This window comes from Tetrao urogallus, assembly GCF_951394365.1.
Source record: "Tetrao urogallus genome assembly, chromosome: 1".
NCBI lineage: Eukaryota > Metazoa > Chordata > Aves > Galliformes > Phasianidae > Tetrao > Tetrao urogallus.
In genome coordinates, this window is record NC_136813.1 from 187,521,564 (window position 1) to 187,547,950 (window position 26,387).

The following is a 26,387-nucleotide window of genomic DNA, read 5'->3' on the forward strand; positions in this document are numbered from 1 at the left end:
GATGCAGAGAAGTAATGCATTTCTTGAAGGAAGTGAAAAATGAACATGAAGCACAAATGACTTAGCTTGGAAGGGACTTCAAAGATCATCCAGTTCCAGGCCTCTGCCACAGGCAGGGTTGTCACCCACCAGATCAGGCTGCCCATGGCCCCATCCAGCCTGGCCCTGCACACCTCCAGGGATGGGGCATCCACAGCCTCTTTGGACACTGTGCCAGTGCCTCACCTCTGAGTGAAAAATTTCCCCCAACATCTAAACTAAATCTCTCCTCTTTTAATTCAAATCCTCAGTCCTATCACTACCAGACTGTATAGAAATTTTATCTCCCTTCTGCTTATAAGCTCCCTTTATGTACCAGAAGGCTACCAGGTCTCCCCCGAGCCTTCTCCAAGTAGAACAACCCAAGCTTCCTCAGCCATTCTTGACAGAAGATGTTCAGCCCTCTGAACATCTTTGTCTGCCCTCCTACGGACCTATTCCAAAAGCTCCACACCTTTCCTGAGGTCCAGACCTGGATGCAGCACTGCAGTTGGGGCCTCAGAAGGGCACAGCAGAGGGGGACAATCCCCTCCCTCTCCCTGCTATCACCTCTCTTCTGCTGCAGCCCAGAATACAGTTGGCCTTCTGGGCTGCAAGAGCACTCTGCTGGCTCACATCCACCTCCTCATCCACCTGAACCCCAAACCCAACTCCACAGAGCTGCTCTCAATGCTCTCTTCTCCCGCTCTGTACCCCTGACTGGAACCGCCCGACCCAAATGCAACGCCTTGCACGTAGCCTTGTTACAACTCATTAGCATCTCACTTTTCAAGCCTTGGAAACGTGGAAAAGAATTTTCAAGAGATTGGCCCATCCTTTGTTCCACGGCCAGAATCACCTCCGATGCAGCAGTGAACTGAATCACATCCCACCTAAAAATACCCGACCCAGCGCTTCTGTCAAGCACAGAAGCAATGGATGCACCTACCTAGGAAATAATAGGCATTACGCATCTATTTCGACGACGGGAAAAAAAAACCACTGACATATCTTCAGATACCTTCAAATCGCTGCAACACGTATTTCGACCGAAGTTTTCGGGATTTAACTTCTACAACTCCCTCCGCAGTTTCTCCGTTAAAACCGCGGCACGGCTCAGCAGCCTCGGCTCTTTGCTACGAAAACCCCAACAACCCAAAGCACGGGGCGGGCGGTTTCCCTGCCAAACCTCCCGCAGCGCTCCCAGCCCGCTACGCGCGGCTCTCCACAGCCGCCAGCCGCGGTCCCCCTCACAGATCCGCGCCCCGCACCGCGCCGCTTGTGGAAACGCCGCGCCGATCCCCGCGCACACCGCCGCGCCCGGCTCCTCCCGCACCGACCGCCCCTCACACGGCTCCCCGTGTCCCGCAGGAGCCGGCCAAGGCGCCACGTCCGACCCGAGAAGCTGGACGCGACCCGCCGCCGAGCCGTGAGGTGGCCGCCTCGCCACCCTTCGCTCCCCCACCGCCCCCTTCGGGCCGCGTCCTCCCCTCGCTGCGGCCGCCAGCGCTGCCGTACTCACTGCCCATGGCGGCGGGGCCGGCCGCTGCCTCACCGCTGTCAGCGCCGCTCCCCTCCCCCACCGCGTTCCCTCCGCCGCCGTCACGTGACGCGGCGCGCAGAAGCCCGCGCAGGCGTCGCTGCGGCCGCCTCTGCTCGCTGCCTGCCGCCGTGCCGCCGCTCCCTGGACTGGGTGGAAGTCCGCGAGAATTCCGTTCCGCGAACGCGTTGCCACGATCGCTCTGAACGGTTTTATTCAATAGCTTCCCTTAGCTGAAATCGCTTAAACAAGGCTTTTTTTCATCCAGTTTGTATAGTCGTAATTTCACAAGCGGTCCCGAGTTACCCCGTGGCAGTTAGGCTCACCTGTAGTTTCCTGAGTTTTCTGATAAATGACAGCAGCATGAACAGTTTGAAAGAACTCCAAGATCATCCAGTCCAACCCCAACCCACCCCCGCCGTGCCTGTGAATCACAGAGTTATAGAATCCTAGAATCAGAAAGGCTGGAAGAAAGCTCCAAGAACGCTGAGTCCAACCGTCCACTACCACCAATGTCCCCCCTACCCCACGTCCCTCATTGCCACATCCATCCTTTTCTTGAGCATCTTCAGGCGCAGTGACTCCACCACATCCCTGGGCAGCCTGTCCAATGCCTCACCACTCATCCCGGGAAGAAATTGTTCCAATATCCAACCTGAATCTCCCCTGGCACAACTTGAAGCAATAGCCTCTCATCCTACTACTGATACCTAGGAGCAAAGGCCGGCCCTCCCTCACCACGACCTCCTTTCAGACAGTTGTAGAGAGCAATAAGACCTCTTCTGAGCCTCCTCTTCTCCACACTGAACAATCCCTGTTTCCTCTGTCACACCCCTGAAGATTTGGGCTCCAGACCCCTCACAGCTTCATTGCCCTTCTCTGGACACGCTCCAGTGCCCCAGTGTCTTTCACATGGTGAGGCACCTAAAATTGAGCACAGTACCGAGGTGTGCCTTCACCAGCGCTGAGTACAGACAACAACCACCCCTCATGCCACCAGTAATTGGCCTTACATCTCACCTCGAGATGCCTCATCAGTAAGAGTGGTGTCTCTTAGGGATCAGTACTGGAACCGATGCTGTTCAGTGTCTTCATCAGTGACATCAACAGTGGGATCAAGGGCATTCTCAGCAAGTTTGTGAATGACATGCGTGAGCAGTGGGATAGCACTCAGAGAGACCTAGACAGTCTTGAGGTGGGACCAGGTGAACCTCGTAAGGTTCAACAAATCCAAGTCCAATGTCTTGCACCTGAATCACAGCAACCCTTACTGTCTGTATGAGCTGGGGGATGTAAGGACTGAGCACAGCCCTGCCAAAAATGACTTGGGGTACTGGTGGATAGGAAGCTTGACATAAGCAGCAATGTGCATTCGCAGCCCAGAAAGCCAACTGTATCCTGGGCTGCATCAAAAGAACTGTGGGTCAGCAGGGTAAGGGAGGTGATCCTGCCCCTCTACCCTGAGCTGGTGAGACCTCACCTGGAGTACTGCATCCAAACGTGGAGTCCTCAGTACTGGAGAAACATGGACCTGTTAGAGCTGATGGCCACAGAATTGGTCCATGGAATGGAACACTTTCCCTACAAGAACACACAGAGATGTGGGGATGTTCAGCCTGGAAAAGAGAAGGCTCTGGAGAGACATGATAGAAGCCTTTCAGTATCGAAAGGGGGACTCTAAGAAAGGACAGACTCTTTAGCACGATCTGTTGTGATAGGATAAAGGGAAATTGATTCAAACTATAAAAGGAGGGATTTAGATTGGATAAAAGGAAGACATTTTTTTACAAATGAGATAGAGAGGCACTGGAATGAGTTGCCCACACTCATGAATGAGTTTCAGGAGGTTTCTTGCAATTAATATGGGTCCAGATTTTTAGCTGTACTTATCAGTTCCAGCTGACTGGCTGGCTCTTAGCAAACCTAGACACATGCAAGTTACTGGTCCATTTTATCTGAAGGCTGATAAAAGAGCCAGGAGGCTCCTTCAATCTATCCTAACACAGGTGCACCATTGAGGCAGTATTACAGCATCATCTGTGAGTGGGTCACCAATTATTGAAGTTTTTTTAAAAAAATAGTTTTCTTTGCTCATTCCACGTTAATATTACTATGGCATTCAAAACTTTAAGGCTTCAAAATTAAGACTAGTCTTGTTTAACTCATAAAATAATATCACTATTACTAAAATATTTGTTCTAAAATATTTTTCTTCCTTTAACCAAGTCACTGCTGCCTTCAGTGAGCTGCTCAACCTAACATCTCTTTCCCTTGATGTCTTTATTTTTCCTTCCAGTCTTGCACTTCCAGCTAAAAATCCTGAACACGTCCTTAACTTCTCAGTCATTACCTCTGCATTTCATTCCATGTGCCACAATGCATAAGAGCTGTAACACTTCCTCTCTTTCTAGTTAGCTTTTTTTACTAACATACAGAGCTTCATTTCTGCTTTAATAACCCACAAATTTCTCTTGCCCAAGGACTGGGCCCTACTCTGTTACCACTCACCCAACCTGTATACCATTTTATTCAGCACTTCCCTGAATTGCACGTCCTGCACAGGGAACTTGTTCCCATTGTCAAGCAGCATCCTCATCTGAAGCTTTCAAGATTTCTGCCCCTCTTTTCTGCAATTATTTTAAATTGAGTATATCATTTTCCTCTGACTGCTTTACAGGAGCTACTGGTAACACAGGTTTCTCCTTTGCCTTCCTTTCCTCTTTTTTTCCCTTTCCTAACCCATTCTTTTTCAATTATTCAGTCAATATTTTTTTTAGTACAGTGTGCGGATTTACAAATTCACTGCTATAGGGCACGTTCCCAGCTAAGCCACTCCAAGATAAGTTTACCAATATTATCACTGCAGAAGTTGTATGAGTGATCTATCAGGTGTAAATGCAAGAGCTTCCTTCACTGCCCAGCATTTTGGAGGGGCAGGTATCAGTATGAACAAGGGCCCCCTAAAGGCAGCTAGTCCCAGAATTGCAAAAGCAAACCAGCACTTGTCCAAGGCGAGCCAAGTCTGCATGCAGAGCTGAGTACAGCACACAGGAGGAAAACAGCCTTGTGTATATCCAAAATCAGTAGGGGAGCTGTGTTAATGTCTAACTCAGCACGGGCTTTGTGTTGCTCCTGGTAGCTGTTAGCCATCACAAAACAGCAGTATTCTGCAGATAATTCTACACCAGCAATACCTAAGAGTGGAGCCAAAGCTGTTCCTTCCCTACTCCAGCACAGCAATGTTGGGCTGGGGGCATTTAGCCAAGCAGCACTACAGTAACAGTGCTCCCAAAGGCAGAGTAAAACAGACTCTGAACACTCAGCCATCCTTTACTTGGTTAAAACAACCTGCATTGCCTCTGTGTGGGTGGTGCATAATGGGGTCAGGTTCAGGCAACGTGCAAAATGCTGGGTCTATTCTGCCCTTGTGTATTGTCACAGTGAGAAATGTCTTTTTTTTTTTAATGTTATTGTCAGTTTGGAGTCAAAGCTGATGATTGTGCCATAAAACTTTCCTAGCTACAGCTGCAGCCAAAGCAGTGTTGCTTTTCTGCCTCATTTTTTCTGCTTGCTGATACTGAAGTTCTTTGCGAGCAGAGTACTGAGAAGTAAATTATACAAAAAGTACCAAGCAAACAATTGCCCTTTTGGGCAAGGTCTCTGAGAAACCAAAGTATATACCCCAAGTATTTTCCCTTATCTAGACAAAATGCAACCACAACCCTGTGAAAGTACAGCTGCTAAGAGATGATATTCAAGGATAAAAACAGTAAGGAGTAAAGGAGAGGCAGAGCTCCAGATACAATACGCAAGTGATTTCTCCACGGAAAAGCATACTGCTCAGGAACCATAGTAAGAAATCCCTGGAAATCTCTGAGCAGAATTTTAAACCAGAATATATCTTGACTACATAAAGCCTAAAAAGTTGTGCAGTTTGCCAGAATAAAGTGGAAGAAACATGACTTCATGTCAGGAGGGATGTGCTGAAGAAGTTACGTGAAACAGACAACAACACCGAGATTACAGAGGTTGTTTATGGGTCACATAGAGTTAATGAATTTATGTGCAAGTCAGTTAGGGTAGGATAGTCCTTCAGAGCAGCTTTTGGAAGCCGTTCCACCAGGTAAATGCAAACTGTGCCTGCACTCCTAATGTAACACTGTTTTTTCATCTAGGAGTGCTGTACTTGGTTAAATCCCACTTGCTTCTTCCTAAAAGGCTTTTGTGCACGGTGGGTTTGGTTTATTCAAGCACACTCCCAAATAAGTAGCGAAGGTGCTCATTTCACACTGCCAACAAGATTGGAAAAGGGAAAAACTTTTTGGTGATGGGCGAGCTGCCTCAGGACAGCAGGAAGGGGACTGGTCCAGGCAGCTTTCACCTCCTTCTCCCATCTATCTTCCTTATTCTCCTGATTAAATTCAATGTTATGGTCTTTTATCTGTTGCTATCCAAAAAAGATAAATTTATTTCCCCAGATGACACCTATGTTGAAACCTCCCCTCAGGGAACGCCAGGAGCTGCACTCTGACTGATGAGGTGCAGAGCACTTGGCTACAGACACGTCTCACTCACTGGAAGTGCAGTTTGGGAACAAGCAGGTAAAGGGCTGTTTTAGCATTTCTTCAAAATGCATTAAGTTGAAAAAGTCACACAACCAGAAGGAAAAGAACAGTATTAGAACAGAGTCTTAAGGAAGACCCTACAAATCCTTTGTGGAGCTCTAGCTGACACCTGCACTACTCTTCTAACTAGACACTGAGTCCCCACATCTGTGTGAGAAAGGAGTATTACGCTCCTGGGACGGAGAAGCAGGGTGTCATGAGAGTCAGTGAGAAGAAGGGGAAGTCTTGTGGTCACTCCTCGAATGTGAGAGCTCAGCTAATCTCTATTCAGTGTTGCTGTCTCTCTTCCTCTTCTGCTCACCTTGCTGTGTTATTGGATCAGAGGTTCTCCAAAGCCAACAGGCCACACACCTACATCACAGAATGGGTTGGGGTGGAAGGAACTTTACAGATCATTTCATTTGAAACCACTTGCTCTGGGTAGAGATGCCTTCCATTAGACCACGCTGCTCAAAGCCCCATCAAACCTGATGATGAGTTCTGCCTTTTTGTTTTGTGAGGGTTATTATTTGTTATCATATGAAGAATACTGTAAACTCTGAGGGGTTTGTGGTTTTTTTTGGTAAAAAATAAAACATTTGAAACCCCCTAGAGGACAAAAACAAAAAACAAAAACAAAACAACGACATCAGGAAAGGCTGGACATCTTGATCTCTGCACAATGAGAAAATTTCTAGAAACCTTCAAATTGACAATGTAGAAGCACGAGGCACTCCTGTGCTTACTGCAGTCTGCTGTGTTCAGGTTTCTTTGACTTTTCTAACTCTAATCAATTCTGAGTTAGAATTACTTTTCCATTTGTAAAGGTTTTCCCTTCATGTGTCTTGAACACCTGTATCTGTTTGAGCTCTTCCAGAAAACCTGGATGATTATTCTCCTGTTCTGTCATTTACTTCAATTTATTTCACTTATTTCTTCTACAGTCTGTTTTAGTCACTTCTTTTTTTTCACTGCAAATAAAAGCCTTTTGCTCAGGAATCTCCCAACGGGCCTCCAAATGGGAACTCACACAAAGAGAAAACAAAACCAAACCAAGTCATGAGACTGTTGTTGTTTTGTTACCAAATAGTCCCTCAGAGCAGCTTTTGGGAGATTTTTTTTTTTTTTTTTTAAATGAGCTCCTTCGACTTTCTAATTCTCCCATCCCTCACCCTTGAAGCTTCCAGTGTATTTGAAAGGGGCCTCACTATTGCAGCTTTCAGCACGTGTCCCTTGAACTTTTTACAGCCTGTCCTATTTCACTTTTCTGTTTTACTTGCTACAGTTATGGACTTTCTGTTGCTCTTGGTCACAACTTCAGCCTTCTTACAGCATAAGATTCCGTGTGAGAACCAGGGACCACAGAAGCAAGCCCTCAGAAAACAACAAATAAACTGATGAGGAGCCCTGAGAAGAATTTCCTGGGTAGGAGACAGGGTTACTTTATAAGGTAGCCTCTAGAAACTGGTTTGGCCTCTACAAAACATGGCTCTAAAATAAGGCAGTAAGGCTCATACACCAGGCCTCCCACTCTGCAAGCTTGATGTGATAGCACTGATTCTCCTGGTGAGAGAAACAGCAGTGCCCTAAGGGGTCATCCTGTAAGGTCCCCACAAGAATATGGCTTTAATGACTCTCCCTGTCAAATAAGAATTGCATCTGATTTAATTTCAGGTCCATAAGGAAAGAAAAGAGAAAATCCACAATACTCTGCTATAGAAATGGCTCATTCTCAGGCACAGGGAAGCATTTATTCAACCAACGAGCACTAACACCTCTGTGGAAACAAGAAACCATTTCCACGCGTGCACCATGACCAGGGAACTGGGCGCAGTGTGGACAAGCAAGCTGATACAAGGTGTTTTTAACCCATCTCACTGAGCTGCCCCCCAGACTGCATTTTTGGTTTTTAAACTTTAAAAAAATCTTGCGTAGAAAATAGTAAAAAGGACCAAGAACCACCTGGAGTAACAGACATCAGCTTTCAGCCTTAGGTATGCCCCTACATTACAAAATTGCTTTACCATTACAGAACTCATTCCATTCTTTTTCCCTGTTTTGGAGAATTGAGTCCTAAGGATCTGGCTTTTGTTCTTCACAGGAAGAAGGCAACCAACATGACTGACTGCAGGAGTAGTCTGTCCACTGAAAATTTAGATAAATGTGTTGGTAAGAATGTCTTCCTGCTGTTGGTGGTGCAGGGTTCCAATGCCAACTGCTGGGGCTGGTAAAGGAGGTCTACTCACAAGACGGAGCTGAAATGAGAGCCAGGAAGAAGTGATTAATGAAGCACAAATATAGACCCACATCTTGACTCTGGTTCTCTGATTCCATGGTGATCCCTAACTATGCAGTTCCAGTTGGAAATACTACAGGAAGTTATCCTCCATTTCCTGAAGACTTCAGTTCCAAGAACATCATAGTGCATGATCTGCCACAGCAACAGCAGCTTCAGATTCTCTTCCTATTCGCTGTGGCACCTTAAATATGTTGTTTTCTACCTGCAATTTTTCATTATCCTGTCTGTTTAGACTAAACACCTGGTAAGAGAAAGCTCCAGGCTTGTTCATTGCTAGTAAAGGGCTCTAAAAAAGCTAAGAAATTAGAACACGCAGTTCAGACATTAGGACTAATTCTATGTCTAAGCATTACAGAATTTTGCAGTCAATAGCTTCAAACTCCACTTTATAGCCTAGAGCATCTTACCTTAACTCCCAGCTGCTTTTCAAACCGTGGTGACACAAAAGACCAAGGACCCATATTCTGTGGCTCTTCCTGACTCCAGATGAAGACTAAAGAAAGGATAAGGGTACATTCCTAGTGGTAAACATTTTATATCATCCCACTCTAGAAACACTAAATGTGTAGGGATATATAGGGGGAAGAACAAAGAAGAAAACACCACTTCAGCTCTTCACCCTAGAAGGCAAGCAACAGATTGCAAAGAGTCCAGAAACAAAAAGGTAAAAATTTGCATACCTTTGGCACGACTGTATCTGCTCAGCTCTTGCTGCAGAGCTTCCAGTGGGAAAGGACACAGTTCTTCAAGTCTTAAAATAGCTATGTTGTGTTGTTTTTCTCCTAGTGTCTCTCTTTGCTTCACCAGAGCATAGTAATGCTTACCAGAACAGAACACCACATGGGTGACACTAAAGAAAAATAAGAGTGTTTCCAAGTTTAGTGATTTGCAGAAACTTTATGCAGAACAGTTTCACACCTTTAACAAAAACAACCAGCCAAACTTTAAAGACAATTTAACTGAAGAAAGTTACTACCCTAAACCATATTTTCTCCTTTGCTTTCCCTTAACTCCCACTCTCATCCAACAGCTGACAAACAAATGCCTGGGCACAATAGGCCAGCACCCAAAAGTCTTGTTTCTTTAGCTTTAGTTTTGCCTGAAAATTAAAAACCTAGTCAAAGCTAGCCATCTGTTCTCTCTCTGTAGAGAATGAACCCCAGAGGACAATTCTCTTCCAGACCTAAGAGGAACCACTGTTAGAAGATACGCAGTAGTTTCCAGCAGTCAGTGAGGTCTTACTTGCCTAAGCTTGCTAGACAAAGGCAGCAAGAGAAACCCTACACTTTGTGCCTCCCCGTTCCACTTACAAAACCAAGATGCTATGATACAGCTAGCTTTGTCAATGTGGGCCTGAATGGAAACATTTGAGATGCTGACAGACTTGAGTACTACTAGGACAGGGACTAAGTAAGAAGGAGAGAAAAATTCAAAGGCTAGAACTGCTTTTTGTTAACAGGACTCTCTAAAGTAGTATCTAAAGGGAAGAAGACAATACACACACGAAGATTTATTATTGCCCTAATTTCATTTCATCAGCTCAAGCATCTCAACAAAACAGAACAAAATTCTGCATCTCTTCAGATAACAGCTGCTTCCAATGAAGTTAACTAATGGGCATGATTCACTAATCCATCAGATTAGCAATAGGATAACAGACTCCCTTTGGAGGCAAGGGCTATTATGCAGGCAGTTAGCTTTACTACCAACAAGAAAGCAGAGGAAAAAGAGAGAAACAAGTAAAACCTTAAGTCACCCATCAGGCAGGTATTTCCCCTACCCCAACAATTACTTCTTTATCACCTCGAACCTGAGCTGCTGGTAGGTAGCAGAAAGGGACAGGACTTCCTTTCTGAGCTTTTCTTGTAAGAAAGTAGAGCTACCTTCTAGGATCTACTGAGGAGTCACCGATGACAGGTTTGAATGTTGTTCTCGGAGCCATTTCTTCAAAACTTGATACAGCAGCCTAAATGGGGAAGAGTTGAAAGTTACCGAATCTGGCTGCCTTTTATCTCAGTCAAAGCTGGGGAGATGACTGAGAGACAAGGTTTTGTTAAATACTAAAGGTGCAGTTTTCCCTCTTCCTCCCATTTCCACTCCCAGAGAAGACAGACAGAATGGTAACATTCTAAAGAACTCTACTGGACCAAGAATCAAGCCTTCTTCGGGCTCACAGGCACCCGTCTTTAACCCTCAACCTATCAGACCTCAAGCAGGCAAAACCCCATTGATTTGACCTAAAATGAGCAGAGAACACAGAGGAAAACAAAGAGAAAGGTTACAAGAACACAGAAGAGGAGGGGAAAAAAAAAAAAAAAAAAAAAGGAAGATAAAGTTTTCCAGCTTACAGGGAGCCTGAGTAACACTTTTGGAGAAGCAACAATGAGAGGTTTCCTAAAGTTTCGGACCATTTGCCTCCGGAGTAAATGGAAATACTGTGCTGGGGTGGTGGGATGCACAACTGACATGTTCACTCGGTCCCCATCAACTCCTTCCTCTGAGCTGTCACACATCTGAGGGGAACACAGCAGTATTTTGTCAAGAAGGAAGCAGTAATACAAATGTGCAAGTGTCCAGACACATAAGGCACTTCACACTAGTGTAAGAATAGAAGAGCAAATACCCCAATTAAAACACTGATTGCTAGGGAAGAGCAATTTCAGAGAAACTGCTTTAGCATTTACACAGTACCACTACATCTGAACTGCCTCCTTTAACTACTCTGTAACCAAGGCATGGCAGTTCTAACAGCTGAAGGTCACGACCATTCCACCAGAATGAAGCACCACTAAGCACGCTGCAAATTTTTCCCTAAATCATTACTCGGCCAAGAAGGCTTTCATTTACTTACTACAATCACAACGACACTATAGTGGACATCTTTTCTTTGTACCACCAATTTCCTTACTGTTACTTTAAGTGCCCAGCATTCTGCTCTATGCATACTGGGAACATCTGTGAGTGGCTTGCAGAAGAGGGTGGCTGCCTGTTTCCAATGCCAACCCCAAAATGCTTTATGTAAGAAGTTCCATTAGAGGCCTGCTATTTGCTACTGGACTCATTCTGTGGTACAGTGACACTGCTGAAGAGTGGCAATTGGGAAGGAGACAGCAGGCAGTACTGAAGCACATGAGCAGAGGGCATGAGGCTTTCATAAACACTATGAAATTCTACACTGCAAACATTCACATTACCCCACACTCACTTGGGCAAATGAGGGAGACCTAATGGGAACAACAAGCATTTATTACGAAGTTCAGTCAGAGTCTTGCGCTAGAGCTGTTGTAACATTTAAAGCAAAACTGCTTCCTCACCACTTCCAGATCTGCACCTCCTCATCACAGTTGTTCCCTTAACTTCTCCACTTTCAGACCAGCCCGGTCCTGCTGTATGATCCTGTCTCCAGCTTCTGCTACCACCAGCAGATTCATTGTGAATTTGGCATTTTGCAACAGAACAGCCCAGGACTGGAACATGTGAATCTGAGAGGTGAAGCAGGGTACCTGCAGGAAACGTTCCATCCGGCAGGATGAGTGCTCAGGACCTGCACCATCATAGCCATGGGGAAGAAGAATTACTATCCCACTCTGCAGAAGCCATTTGGCCTCACCTAAAAACACAGAATGAGAAAGAAGGAAAAAAAATATTTCGACAGAACATAAAGCCCTATAAGACTTAGCACTTTGCATGAATTACTCAGGAAAATAGAACATAGCTAAGTTTCCACATTGGTAAGTACAGCCCTGAAACATGTAGCTGTATTTAGTGGTGAGATTCATAACTATGAAATGGCACACATAAGATGATCTGAAAGTTCTGAAATACTCAAATATCTTTGGGCTTTCAGAGAACTTATGGCATCACATCAAACAGTGAAACTTTTAAAACTCCGTCAGAAACATCACCAAATTATGCAAAAATTCTCTTATCAGCATTGTCTTCCTCATTAACAAGCATTGGCACTGCTAACTCTTCAGTAAGACCTAAGCATAATTCACTGCACGTTTTCCGTACACGTTATCATTTAGTCCTGTACAAGAACGAAGCAGGCAGCATCCTGTCAGCCAGCTCTAGCTAATACAGCAATGCTCGCAAGAGGATAGCTTCCCAGGCTAAGAGATTATAGTCAAATCCAGAAAGCAATTAATCCTGACCTTAAATACACATTGAGGATGAGTGGGATATACAAAGCCTCTAACAACTCCCATCTGAAAGAACTGAACACAGAGGCCTAACCAAGGCTAGATACATAGACACTGCAGACCCCACACACAAGGAATTCCATTCTAGAAATCAATCTTAGCATTCCCTCACTATGTTCCACCTGTGAAAAGTCTTTTTGCTCTGAGTATTCAGAAAATGTGTTAGTCAAACTGAGATGTTATTTGCAAAGCATTTTTTGGTTTTTTTTTTCCTGTTCTTGTCTTGCACCACGAATTTTAAGAGATACCTCCTGAAGGAAAGGTACATCCTAACAAGCTCCCGAATATATGTGCACACACCGTGAATAAGGAGGGAGAAAGGGGAAGAAAGGTTGTTAACACCAACTGTCGGTTTAGAATGACCATCTCCTGCCAAGGATGGGGCCTTTCATTTTAGATGGAATGTCACAGATCTCATAGGAAGCTGTGATCTCATAGGCAAGCACACAAGGCTTCTTGAGAAAACAGAATTCTTTTCTCAACACATTGCCTTTGTATGGGCAAAGCTGAAGGATTTTCTAATAACACAAATAATTCATTGTAAATACATTAGCTTCTGGTACACTCACCTCCAGAGATGAAAGTGTCAAATATTATCTGGGCTCCATTAAAGAAGTCTCCAAATTGAGCTTCCCAAATTGGCAGTAACTTAGGACTCTCAATACTCATTCCATATTCAAAACCAAGTACAGCTTCCTCAGACAAGGGACTGTTACTCACCTAACAGAAAGGAAATTGTTGGGAGGGACAGGTGAGAAAGATGGGGTTGGAGCTCAAGATCTTTAAGATCCCTTCCAACCTAAGCCATTCTATGATTGCATAACAACCTAACGTTAAGAACTTTTGGAAGCAGGCACTTTAGTGCTAGGCATTCTGAGGACACGCACTCCGAAAGACAAGTCATAGTCACACCTTTTTTGCTTTTGAATGAAGATACCAAGGGAAGAAAAAGAACAGATGATCTCTTAAGGAAAAGCATTATTCCTTGTTAAGGAGGGTAAATAACCATGCACTAGAATTATGAACTTGCTACAGGTCAACTTAAACCAGTAATCTGCCTTTTGCTAGTCTCTCCTTAACCCAGGTAGATTTCAGGCCTCCATATCTGGGGATTGTCAGGCTACATACACACACCTCAGCAGCTTTAAAATACGCTCTCCTTCAGCACAACTTGAGGAATATTGTCTCACGTACCACAGAACCTACCTCTAAGAAACCCTTCTGGTCTGGGGACATGTGATTCAGAGGAATGTAGGTGTCATCTGTTTCTTGGCAAACCAACATCGCATGTCGCTGGCTAAAGGTTCCTCTGCCAACATCTTGTCCACTTAGTCTGATGTTAAATCCTTTCCAATAAGCAAAACACTGCTTTAGTAAATCATACAAGAAAATACACAGAAAAATAAGTCCCCACTTCCAAAGTGTCACTTTTCTTGTTAAGTCCTTCCTTGAATTTCCCCTCCAAATTGCAGAGATGCTCACATCTCATTTCTCCTCCTTCCAGTCAAAAACTATTTTGGAGTGTTTCAGTTTGCTAAAGCAAACTGTAAAACACAGGCATCCTGTATCACACGTAAGCAGAGATACAAATTTAGACTTGAGAAGAAGGGAAATTAATCACAGCATGAAACACACTACATAAGGTAGGAGTACAGGAGGCCCAACTGAAGTCCCTCGCTTTGCTCACATGCTCAGCACTAAGCACTGTCTTCGTGACAGGTTGTAAAGAAACAGTAACTCATTAAATACATTTCTTATCCAATCTGTAGATAACAGTAACATACAGGATTCATATTTTACCTTCTCTTACTCTCACATAAATTTTCATATGTATTCATCACATCAATCTTTGGACTTAGGAACACCCAAACGTCTGATGTTATACTTCACTGGCATCAAAAGCAAATAATAAAATATTTCTGCTATCTGGTTGCCTCTTACCTTGGCTCAGCAGGGAACCAAATGCTAAAGTTTCAGCTGTTGCCCAGTCCAGCTTTTTTCCTTCCTCCATCTTTTGAACTCTTGACTAAACAATTAAATAAGGAAAAAAAATTACTATTTTGCCTTCTCCAATCTGTTTATGCCTTGTAGCATAGATTGAAGTGAACAAAACAAAAAAACCTGCAGAGAGAAGTACTGTTCTTCCTGCAGCCAACTTTGGTTGGTTTGAAATACATGCATTCTTATTTCAGCACATCCTGAAGGAGGCTGCTCGACTGAGCACAAAACCATGTGCAGCCTATATATTCCCTTCCTAGTCAACAAACAGTGCATTGACAGATTAGATCTTAGTCTAAAAATACTAAAAACTTGAGGACAGCAGAAAGAAACTTGGCAAACTTCTGGTACAGTACTGAAAGATTCCAGTTGTAAGTAATTTCAGTCTCCAGAATTCCCCTATTCTGAGCTGTAGCTGTGCTGTTCTTGCCTTGGGCTGGGAGGACTTCAGTCTTTTTCAGTATTCAACTCACAGCCTCTCTATAGCTGTTGACCAGACATCAGCCCATGGTCATCATTGATTCAAGTGAAATGTTCACAAAACCAAACCAATCCAGTTATTGCACAAAATCTTATTACTTATGAAAAATAGCAACTCTCAAACTTGTGTACACATTTATATAAAAACACCTAAGCATTGCATTACTAGCTTAACAAACTGCTTTGCTATGTTACAAATTTCCTGATTCATTCTCCTGTAATGTACTCAAAGTTTAAATGACAGTCATTTATTACACTGACATATTCTTTGTATGAACAACAAACTATTTTCTACAGGCTGCTTCTTCAGTGCAGCAAAATATTGCTAAATTAAGAATTAAGTATATGGCTTGATACGGGGGGAGAAGATATTTTTCTTCAAACCTAGGAGAAAAATGGCATAATCCCAACCTGAAAAAGGGAACAAACTGTTCTTCCTAGAGAAAACTGCGCTATTCTTTAATTGGCAGCCTTGCTGTAAAAGGTCAGATACGTAAGTATCTCTATGCTCTACTGACCTGTGCATACGTCTTTAGAAGATGGCTGTGCATCTGGAGCTCTTCAGGCACTTCTACAGACTTGACTCCAATAAACTGCAGGAGTGGTATTGGCATACCTGTGTCCCAAGTGGTGATTTTAGCAGAAGGTTCAACCAAACCTTTCCAGTGAGCCTGCAGGTTGGTAGGAGGTGGACTATACAAAGTCATGTTGGCAAGATGGTCGTTTAGTTTGGAATAGTAGGTCGTCTTTATCTCAGATACTTCAACATCAGTCATGAGCCCAGCAGCTACGAGGTGTTCTGCGTACGTGTCTGGGATGCTCTTACGGGATCTGTCGGGGAGGGAATCAAACCCCACAGACATTAAGTCTGAAAAGCGTCACTTCAGAACAGGGAAATACTACCTTTCTTCCTGGCAGGTAAAATGGAAAGCTAACACAAATGATGACCTAGTGCATAATACTCATTTGGGTCAAATTTTCTTTCCTGACATTTCCAGAATAACAAAAATTCTCTTCAATTCATGCTTTACGTTTGTTTAAAATAGTGCCTATTGCTAGCAACTACAGGTAAAAGTAAGTTAAGAAATCCTCTCATTCAGATGGGCTTTGTGCCATCGTGCATCGTTTTTCAGACAAACTAATGGTGGAATTTCAGGATTAGCTGAGAATTGAGGCACCCAGTTCCATATAGTTCCACTTAAAACACCAGAATTAATTGGCCAATATTTTTCTCTAGGGATCAAAATGGAATCTAAATTTATCGAAATTCTTGTGAAAATGAGGCTCCACTGGAACAGGCAAAAAGACAACACATTGTACAGGCTTCCTGCACATTCTCTCACATAACCTACCCTTCCACACAGTAGACAACTTTGCCTTTTGAGCAATCAGGAATTTGAAATCCAAAGGCTGTATGCAAGATTGTTCTCCAAGAGGCATCAAAATGCATATTCAAGAATTGACACCAGTGGTCACCTTTATTAACACGTCATCAGACCTTAGCCAGGGACTGCTGACAGTCTAACTATGCTTAGCATTTGACAGTATGACAAAGGATCTCTAGCAAAACAGAGATTTCTGTTAGAGTAGTGGACAATACTGACGAGATGTATAAAAAGCATACTTTGGGTTCTCCCATCAGATGGTGCCACTCTTACCTGATGATTTTGTACATGCTAGGGTTGGTGAAGAATGGCTCATCAAGTTCATTGTGGCCCCACTGTCTGTAGCAGAGCAGGTCTACTATCACATCCCTGCGGAACTGGCGTTGGTACTCAACTGCCAGTCGTGTGGCACGGACAACTTCCTCAGGATCGTCCCCATTGACATGGATAACTGCACATCCAACAATTTTACCTGCCCAGGGATTCAAAACAAAGTTAAGGGCAGTCACACTCAACCCCCCTCCAAGGAAAACGGACACAAACATACCCAGCAGAAAACTACAGGCACTGGTGCTCAGCATACTTAACAAATCTACTGAAGAAGTTCTTTATGATGATAACTGGAGTAAGGAGTAGGAGACATCCTTGAAAGAAAGTCCAATTGGCTCAAGATGTTGTATTTGTCATAGTTTGAACACAACTTCTTTATCAGTAAATTCCTATAAATTCCTACTCTCAAGAAGAGAGCAGAAAGTCTTCAGGGAATGAGGAAGAACTACTTGATTGATTCCATCAAACAAAAACCAAATTTTCTTTCTTTCTTCACTATGAATCATAGACTGGCTTAGGTTGATAGAGACCTTGAAGACCATCTAGTTTGCAAGCACGTACTGCTGGCTCATGTCCAGCTTTGTCCACCAGGACAAAAGGTTTTTGCTTGCTCCGGTCATTTCGCAGGCAAAAAGAGATCTCTCATAAAAGAGAAAACTGTGAAATCCAAATGTCTTAACATATTTTCCTGTATGACAATTTGTGAATTCTGTGAATTTGGACTTAAGTATTCTCAGCAACAGAGTGCTCTTCTGCCCAAATACTGGAAGATAAAGATGGTTCACTCCTGACCAACATATCTCCTCCCTAACAAAATCCTGAAGTCCAGATGGGTAAGACACCCCTAAGTAACTAAATAAGAAGAAAGAAACACTAAGAATGCAAAAAAAAAAAAAAGTCATAATAATGACTATACACAGGCTTAATGAATCTACTTGCCTGGTTTGATGAAGTCATAAGACAAATACCTGACATTAAACCTTACACATATACATTAGTATATTTTAAATTCTAGGAAGCATACAGAAAGGAACTAACTGCTATGTCCGTGGTCTGGCCAATTGCAATACATCTGTTTATCATTAAGACAGACCAGTCCAAAGCCAAAGGCTTTCTAAGTTTAAGGTTAGAAGTGGCATGAATCTCATCTTTTAATTAAAAGCTCAACAAGTTCACCTGATAACAAACAAATGAAGGAGAGACTATTGAAGTAAAAAAGACACACTGAAAACACATCTGTTACATACTCCATCACAACACATTTTTAAAAGCTGTCAACAACACAGCAGAAATTAAATTAGTAAGAATTGATGTAAGTCTTGCAAACATTTTACTATATTCTGTAAAAAATACGACATGATTTTCCTTTGGTAGTTAGTCTTCATCCCAGAACAGATAGGTAAGGAAATTCATTTAGCACTTGAATTTTTGCTAGTAGGAGGCAATAATCAGTAATAATTTGATTTGATATTCTATTATCCAAAGAAATACAGATTAATACAGTTCCCTAGTGTTGATAACATTTGCTATAAAAATCCCACTGCAATAGCAAATGTTCCCACTGGTGTTAAAAAGCCTCCCTTATTCTTTCTGATACATACCAATGTCACTACAGTACAGTGATGATCTTCCTCGCTCTGGAGGAGTGGTGTAGCCCAACTGGTTATTAACAATCAAATGGATGCTCCCACCAACTCTGAAATGTGGTAGATTGGAGAGGGTCAGTGTTTCAGGAACAATCCCCTGCCCAGAGAAAGCACCATCGCCATGAACCTGCAGGAGGGAAGAAGGTGGAAGAGTCTTGTTTGAGAGAACACTGGAGGAACAGCAACACAGAGGAAACAGTAACTCGCTGTGCAATACCTATTGCTGGGTCCAGTTCTTAACCCCTTTCAGGCTACTTTTTCCATGATTTGCACATGACTGCCTGATCTACTTGGAACAGATCCATAATATCTTAAGTTGACCCATTCGTGCTTTGGTGACTGCAAGTATCACAGCTACAGCAAAGCTGCAGCATTAGGTACCAACTCACTGACCACTGAACAACAGCAAGCCAGTCACCATAGGATTTGCTGCAACTTAAATAGTGGTGAGCCATGACTCATACCTACTCCTATCTTATCACACAGAGACAAGAGCAGACACACTAGGAAAAGAAGTGGAAAAGAAACTAAAAAAAAAAAAAAAAAAAAAAAAAAAAGAAAGAATCAATTCCAGACAGCACGAAAAGACCAATTTCAGTAATACCATGATAAAATGACAAAATTCTAAGTCCTACTGTATATTTTTCAACCTTGTTGTTAACTCTTCTCAAAACCTATTTAATTAAAAGATGACCAGCAGTGGTGGTTTAAACGGTTTAAAGCAAAAACCCCCAATGCAAGGTATCAAAATCAAGGAAGGAAGCTGAATAATTTCTTTGGAAATCTAGAAGCTGGAATAATTGTCTAAAAGCAGGTGCTGTCATATGTGGCACCTAGATGCCTTCCTTTTCCTTCACATTCTTTGTAAAGAGAATCCCAGTTCTTCATATTCTACATTAATTAATTTTTGTTTGGTATTTTTATATACACCATTTCTGTTCACATGCTGGTCTAGGAAGTCATACAAAGTGCAGCTACAAGTTGCGAGCAAAATACCTGCAGGCAAATAACTCTGTCTCCAGGCTGTGCAGAGCTCTCTGGGGAGTAATCTCCATCGAGCAGAGACTGCTGTCTTCCTCGTGTCTTGCCCACGGCCACTGGATTGATTGCTTCTAAGTGTGAGGGGTTTGGTAGCAAGGTGACATGAACAGGCCTGTGCGAACCAAAGTCAAGATCCACAGAAGATGTCAGGTGGGAGAGAACGTCCCCAATGGCTGCTGAATTCTCTGGAAACTCACTCAAACCACGCATCTTACGGAACATGAGCTGCATGGAAACAAACCTGTTTAAATCTCTTTCCTGATTAATTGACACAATAAAAGAAAAATGTTTCCAGAATTATATGCTCTCCCACCCTTGAGACAGCCAGGATGCCTCAAATAAAAACATATAAACCCATTTCACAGAGTTCTCTTATCAACCTCCCAGGGAAATCCAGCAGAGGTACTGACATGAAGGGAATACACTCTCACAAAGGTGACTTTTTTTCACTGCTTCAGCATTCAGAAGACAAACATTTAGTTTACATATTTATTGCAAATAAGCCAGACACAAAGAAACTTCCAGTAAGACTGTGAATCCCTTACCTCTGGTGGAAGCTGAAGCAAGCCTGTGAGAAGATTAAGTCTTCCACGGTGAGGCATTCCAAGAATGATATCTGTCACACCACTGTACGCACACATCTTAAACAATTCATGGAAGAAGCCCATCATGCTCTCTGCTCCTTCACCGCCGTATCGCTTCACTGTAGCAAACTTGGTGGCTAAGAAGCGATCAAACTCCTATTAAAAACAGGGGAACTTCAGTACTAGGCAACTTCAAGCAGGAGTCTTCCATTTGTAAACTGGAAATACCATTTATATTTGTAGCTATGTAAGCATAGCCCTTGAAAATCTCAGCTAATTCTCCACCCCAACTGTCTGAGATCAGAAGCTATGGTGAGTACAAGACAGTGCCTTTTTCCTCTTACGACGAAAACTGCAGGATTGAGGACCAAGCTGGCTCTACCTAACATGGAAGGAGATGGATACCAAAATTAACAGGAGCAATTTACAAATTCCTTAACGGTTTACCTTTTTTAGTGACAATTAAAAGAATGGTGTTCTTTTACAGCATAAACCTTAGCTATCCTGAGATGCAAAGTGCTAGAGAAACGGTGTTTCACTTCGATGACATTAGACACAATATTTAGTACATAAGTAAAATAATTATTGAGAGAAGGAAAATAAAGGAATCTGTATTTACTTCATTTTCCTTTCACTCCTTCCACTTCACTCACTGCATTCATCAACTCCTAGACAGCTCTCTTAAATGACAAAGTTTTGGAAGCACTGGAAGTGTCTGCAGTGTCTTGCAACTGAAAACTGAAAATAAAAGATGACTGTAATTGAGAAGGGAAGATTGAGCCACAGCCAAAGATCCAAGCCAACTGATGAACAACCTTCAGTTGAGAAACACTGAAATCTAAGGAATTACATATATAAAACTACTCACACACAAAAGTGTTTTTTTTCCACATTAGTTCAATTCCACATTCTTAAATACAGTTCTGGTCATTCTGAAGGTAACGTGTGATTCTTAAGGTCCTGATTTCACCCTCCTTTCTCAGAAGCAAATTTCTTTAATTGCCAAGAAGGCAATAAAAAAAAATGTAAGATGTGCCATATACTTCCATTTAGTCATTGTTACACATTACATTTAACACTCCTACCACTTGGAAAACTGGAAACAGGGACACCTTTACAGATTCTGCTCTTCTACCCTTCCATTCTTTTTGATAAAGCAGGGAAAGAAGGGGGAAAAAAAAAAGAAAGTTTTTTTTTCACAGTATAGAAATATTTGAATAAATTGTCTCTACACAGCTTGCAAGTTCATAAATCTTTCACTTCTTCATTCTATGAACAAAAGTTCTTTTGCTGAAGGGCTACATGGCTAAAACCTCAGTTCAATTCTGTTTTGTTCTCTCAGAACTTTGAGGGATGCTGTGTGCTTCAAAGCTAGTGAAACAGATAGGGATGTGGCTGAGTGAAAAGAAAACAGCACAAAGTGCATGGAAGTATGCCCAACCTTGTGTTCCCAACAGTAACATTTAGTATACAGCATATATAGTTGTCAGATCAGTCACAGAGAATCTCACTTTTTAAGATCCAGCACTCAGGGGTTTGTATGGTCACTGCATCTCCAGAGAATTTATATGATACAAATATATATCACAAACAATACAGGTTCTGATTTGTTCTAAAAGCTGTTTGAGTTTGGATCTGGCTGGAAATATTCTGCTAGAAATAATTTCCAGACAAATCAATGCAAGTTAAAAAGGTATTGGTAAATGTTTCAATAGTGGTTGCAGGGTAAATTCAGCAACAGTCTCCACTGAAGATTCCTGCATTTGTGTACCACGCTTCTTTGAGGAAAAAACCAGCACTTCTCCCTCTCACATGCTGTCAAAGCCTTCAGAATAGCGACTCCTATGTTGTGTGGACCACATCCAGAGCATTAGAAGGTCCACAACAAACTCCAGAATTCAATTAAATTGAGTAATAGTGAAGAAAGTACCTGTGACTCCAACATCAGTTTGCACAAGTGCTTTTTCTCTTCAGTCATAAACGCTTCTTGTTTCAGTTCTTCAAATCTTTTAGTAAACCATTTTCTCTCCTCCAAGGTTGGAAGCTGGCTTGTTTCTATGGAAATATGCCCGCAGTACACATGGTCAAGGTAAGCCAACACATCCTCTACAGAAGCCTCTTCTTTTCCCATGTTGAGAAGCCCTGGTCAGAAATAAATGTTATTAGTCACTTATGGGGAGATAGGTGGAAGCACTAAGAACTAAACCAGCATCCTGCAATTACAATAATATTTTGAGAGTACGAATTCATACCCTTGATGTCCTTACCTTCATTTAAAACCATTTATAACCATACTTCAGTGTTGTATTAATGCAATGGTCTCATGCTTATTTGCAAGGCACTCAAAATGTCTTTTGGAAAGACTTTAATGAGAATGACACCAAGTCACTGCTTTTGTGCGCAGCACTCATTTTGAGGCTCAGAGAAACGAGCTCCAACCCCTTGGGCATCAGAAGTTAGTAAGCACTTGTTCTGTAGATGGATAAGATATATAGCACTGAGAGACACACATTTATTCAAGGCCACAGCAGCTTTATTACAACGTCAAAAATTGCACTGCATCATAGAATGTTACAGCAACACAAGAAATTAATGTATAACCTCAGTAGATTTAAGTACAACTAAAAATGTTCATGGTATCCTAAGATGTGAGAAGGTATCCATTCATTACGCGATGATCTGCACAACAAACATGTAAGTAGGCTGAGGTTAATGATTTTCCATCCAACAATACATTACTGATTGAATCTCCTCTAAATATGTCTCCTCTGCAGAGGACAAAGCCTCCTAATAAATCATCCATGACAAAAACTTGCTGTGATAGGGTAGCATTTACCTGTGGTAATGAGGGGCCCTTGAAGAACTTCAGTCAACTCTTGGATTTCAGGTACCACATTCATAACAGCTTGCCCAGCAAACAGTGGGTTTATTTTGGCTGCTTTGTGTCCATGTTCAGAGTACGCAGTTATTAAACGAGCAAGGGCATGGTCAACTAAACACAAAAAGAAAGCAGAATATTGCACGTGCTCACATTTAATGCATTTACAGCACCAACACATGAGTATTCAGTCTGATAATCTTCTAGGTTCTGGCTGGAAAGATGTTTTTCACCTTCATCATCTTGCAAGAGCTCCTATAGTCAGACTGCTATATTTTGTTACTAGTGGAATTTTCAAGCAAGATTTCATGGAATCATGAGTTGGAAGAGATTTTTCAAGGCCATCTGGACCAACTTCCCTGCAACAAACAGGGACACCTAACTATATCAGGTTGCTCAGCACCCCAGGGCAGCCGGACCTTGAGTGTCTCCAGGGATGGGGCGTCCACCACCCCTCTGGGCAACCCATTCCAGCATTTCACTGCCCTTACTGTAAAAAACTTCTTCCATACATCCAATCTAAATCTCCCCTCTTCAGTTCAAAGCCATTTCATTGTACTGTCACAACAGTGAGTACTGAAGAGTTTGTTGCCGTCCTTACATTCCCCCATTATTACATTCCCAAATACTGAAAGGCTACTCTCAAGACTCACTGGTACCTTCTCCAGGCAGAACAGCCCCAGCTCTCTCAGCCTGTCCTCACAGGGAAAGTGTTCCACCATTTTTGTGGCTCTCCTCTGGGCACACTCCAACAGGTCCCTGTCTCCCCATGATTCCCCTGCTAGCCTGTATATATGTACGTAAAGCTACCTTGTTTTACTTTGAATCTCATTACAGTGATGGGTACACCCAACTGAAGAATGGCAAGGTACTGGTGTGCAAAGTCCTATTTCCATAGCCAACTAACCATGCTTCCTGCACTTGCCTGCTCCTTGCTGGGATGTCAGGCAGATAGGGTCTTGCTAAAAACAAACAAACAAAATCCCTCTTTCTGCAGGAGCAAGATAAACTGTAAACCAGAAGATATATTGCAAGCAGAACCTGCTATAGATGAATAATATGGAAAAATTTATAATGTGTTTTTCCTCTACACTCTTAGCAAGAAAACCATTTAACAGCAGATTACAAAATGTAACAAAAACATTACACCTACATACACCTTAACAAGGTACAAATCACAGAGGAGGGGAATCAACTCTTCAAAAGGGTAGATAACTGCAGGACAAGGGGAAATGATTTTAAGTTGAGGAAGGGAAGATTTAGGTTGGATGTTAGGGGGAAATTCTTTAGAGAGAGTGGTGAGGTGCTGGAACAGGCTGCCCAGAGAGGCTGTGGATGCCCCGTCCCTGGAGGTGTTCAAGGCCAGGTTGGATGGGGCCCTGGGCAGCCTGGTCTGGTATTAAATGGGGAGGTTGGTGGCCTTGTCTATGGTAGGGGGGTTGGAGATTCGTGATCCTTGAGGTCCCTTCCAACCCTGTGATTCTGTGATCTCATTAGCTGTTAATGTGAGGACAACACTCCTATAATGGTTCTCATAAAATGGCTTATGTTGGGAGAGCCCTCAGAGCCCCTTAGCTCCAACCCCTGCTATAGGCTGGGTTTCCCCACCAGCCCAGGCTGCCCAGTGCCCATGCAGCCTGGCTGTGAGCACCTCCAGGGATGGGGAACCCACACTTCTCTGGGCAGCTGTGCCTCGCTTCTGAAGGTAAAGAATGATTCCTATCACCTAACCTAAGTCTCCCCTCTTTAGTTTGAAGCCACTCCCCTTGTCCTGTCACTGTCTGCCCGCGTACAGCTTTGCTCCCCCTGCTGCTTGCCATCTCCCTATCTCCCTTCAAGCACTGCAGGGCCGCAGTGTGGTCTCTCCGGAGCCATCTCCAAGTTCAGCTCCCTCAACCTTTCTTCAAAACTTCAAGTCTTCTGCTTGGAATTGTTTTTTGTTGTCCCGTCCCGTCCCGTCCCGTCCCGTCCCCCCCCGGTAAAAATGACCTAAAATCCCAACCGTCATTGCTACAGAAGGGAATTACCTGTACTTAGTTAATTCTAGCACAACTCTATGTATGCACAGAGAACAGACGTAAGATAGAGCACGACCGTCGCTACGCTCCGTCTCCGTCACAGCCGCGCTCCCTCCAGGAGCTCCGCAGCCGCGCTGCCACAGAGCCGCCGACCGCCGCTCGTCCCCCGCCCTCCCCTCAGCCCGGCGCCGCGTCAGGCTGTGCGCTGGCGGACCCGACCTGCTTTGCCGCTCTCCCCAGCGCCGCGCGGCTCCGCCGAGCTCTCTCCTACCGCTTTGCGCGGCTTGTAGCCGTACACCCCCCGCTCCGTACGGTACCAGCGCCGGGAGCCTGCCCGCCACGGCCATCTCCACAGAGCACAGCGCGCGACGCTCGCCGCCATGGCCGCCGCCATGGCCGCCGCGCTGCCCGCCGCCAACCGCCGGCCTCGACGCCGCCGCCGCCCCCGGCCGGGGAGGGGCGGTGCGGCTGAGCGGGAGCGTGTAGGACGTGCTGCTCTGCGACCGGCTTTAATATCCCGAATGTTTTCTGCCTTCAGTCTGCTGTATGCGATGGAGGACGGATACGTTCTCACGTAATTGACCAGAAAAAGGGTTTGAAGTGGAAAATTTTATCAGAAATACAGTAGGAACAGAGAGGTGATCGTCCCTGTGTACTGAGCACTGGTGAGGCTGCACCTCAGTACTGCGTGTTCAGTTTTGGGTCCCTCACTGCAAGAAAGACATTGAGGAACTGGAGTGTGTCCAGAGAAGGGCAACGAAGGGTCTGGAGCACAGGGCTTAAGGGGAGCAGCTGAGGGAACTGGGATTGTTCATCTGGAGAAAAGGAGCCCTTAGCGCTCTCTACAAGTGCCTGAAAGGAGGTTGTGGTGAGGCAGGGGTTGGCCTCTTCTACCAGGTAACAGCGATTGGATGAGAGGTAATGGCCACAAGTTGCACCAGGGGAGGTTCGGGTTGAATATGATGAACAGTTTCTTGTCAGAAAGAGCAGTGAGGCATTGGCACAGGCTGCCCAGGGGTGTGATGGAGTCACCATCCCTGGAGGTGTTCAGAAACAGGACAGATGTGGCACTAAGGGCCATGGTTAGTGGGATGGTGGGGGTGGGTTGATGGTTGGACTGGATGATCTTAGTGGTCTCTTCCAACCTTAATGATTCCATAATTCTATGATTCTTTAGGTGATTTCAGGAGTATATCCCAGCATCTTGGAATTTCTTATTAAAGTGCTGCGAGAAGTTCAGTATCAAAGTTTAACCCCGTGTGTTTGTTGCACTGGATTGTGGTTGGACACATTAACCCCATCCTGGAAAACCTACCAAAAATGCAGGAGTTAGAATTGAGGATTTAACAAAACATAACATCTTT

General features: G+C 43.7%; 1 protein-coding gene across 1 annotated transcript; it reads right to left on the reverse strand.

The window, feature by feature from the left end:
- Nucleotides 1-8,315: 8,315 nt before the first annotated feature.
- Nucleotides 8,316-25,405, reverse strand: DHTKD1 (dehydrogenase E1 and transketolase domain containing 1; the record flags this gene model as incomplete). Its single annotated transcript, XM_079538407.1, has 17 exons — nucleotides 8,316-8,417; nucleotides 8,869-8,954; nucleotides 9,142-9,311; nucleotides 10,345-10,427; nucleotides 10,810-10,974; nucleotides 11,965-12,071; nucleotides 13,233-13,383; nucleotides 13,870-14,009; nucleotides 14,605-14,689; nucleotides 15,660-15,972; nucleotides 16,800-16,998; nucleotides 18,458-18,629; nucleotides 19,499-19,768; nucleotides 20,089-20,283; nucleotides 22,058-22,269; nucleotides 22,964-23,119; nucleotides 25,243-25,405. 17 exons carry the CDS (start codon nucleotides 25,403-25,405, stop codon nucleotides 8,316-8,318), a joined length of 2,769 nt encoding a protein of 922 aa, XP_079394533.1.
- Nucleotides 25,406-26,387: the final 982 nt, after the last annotated feature.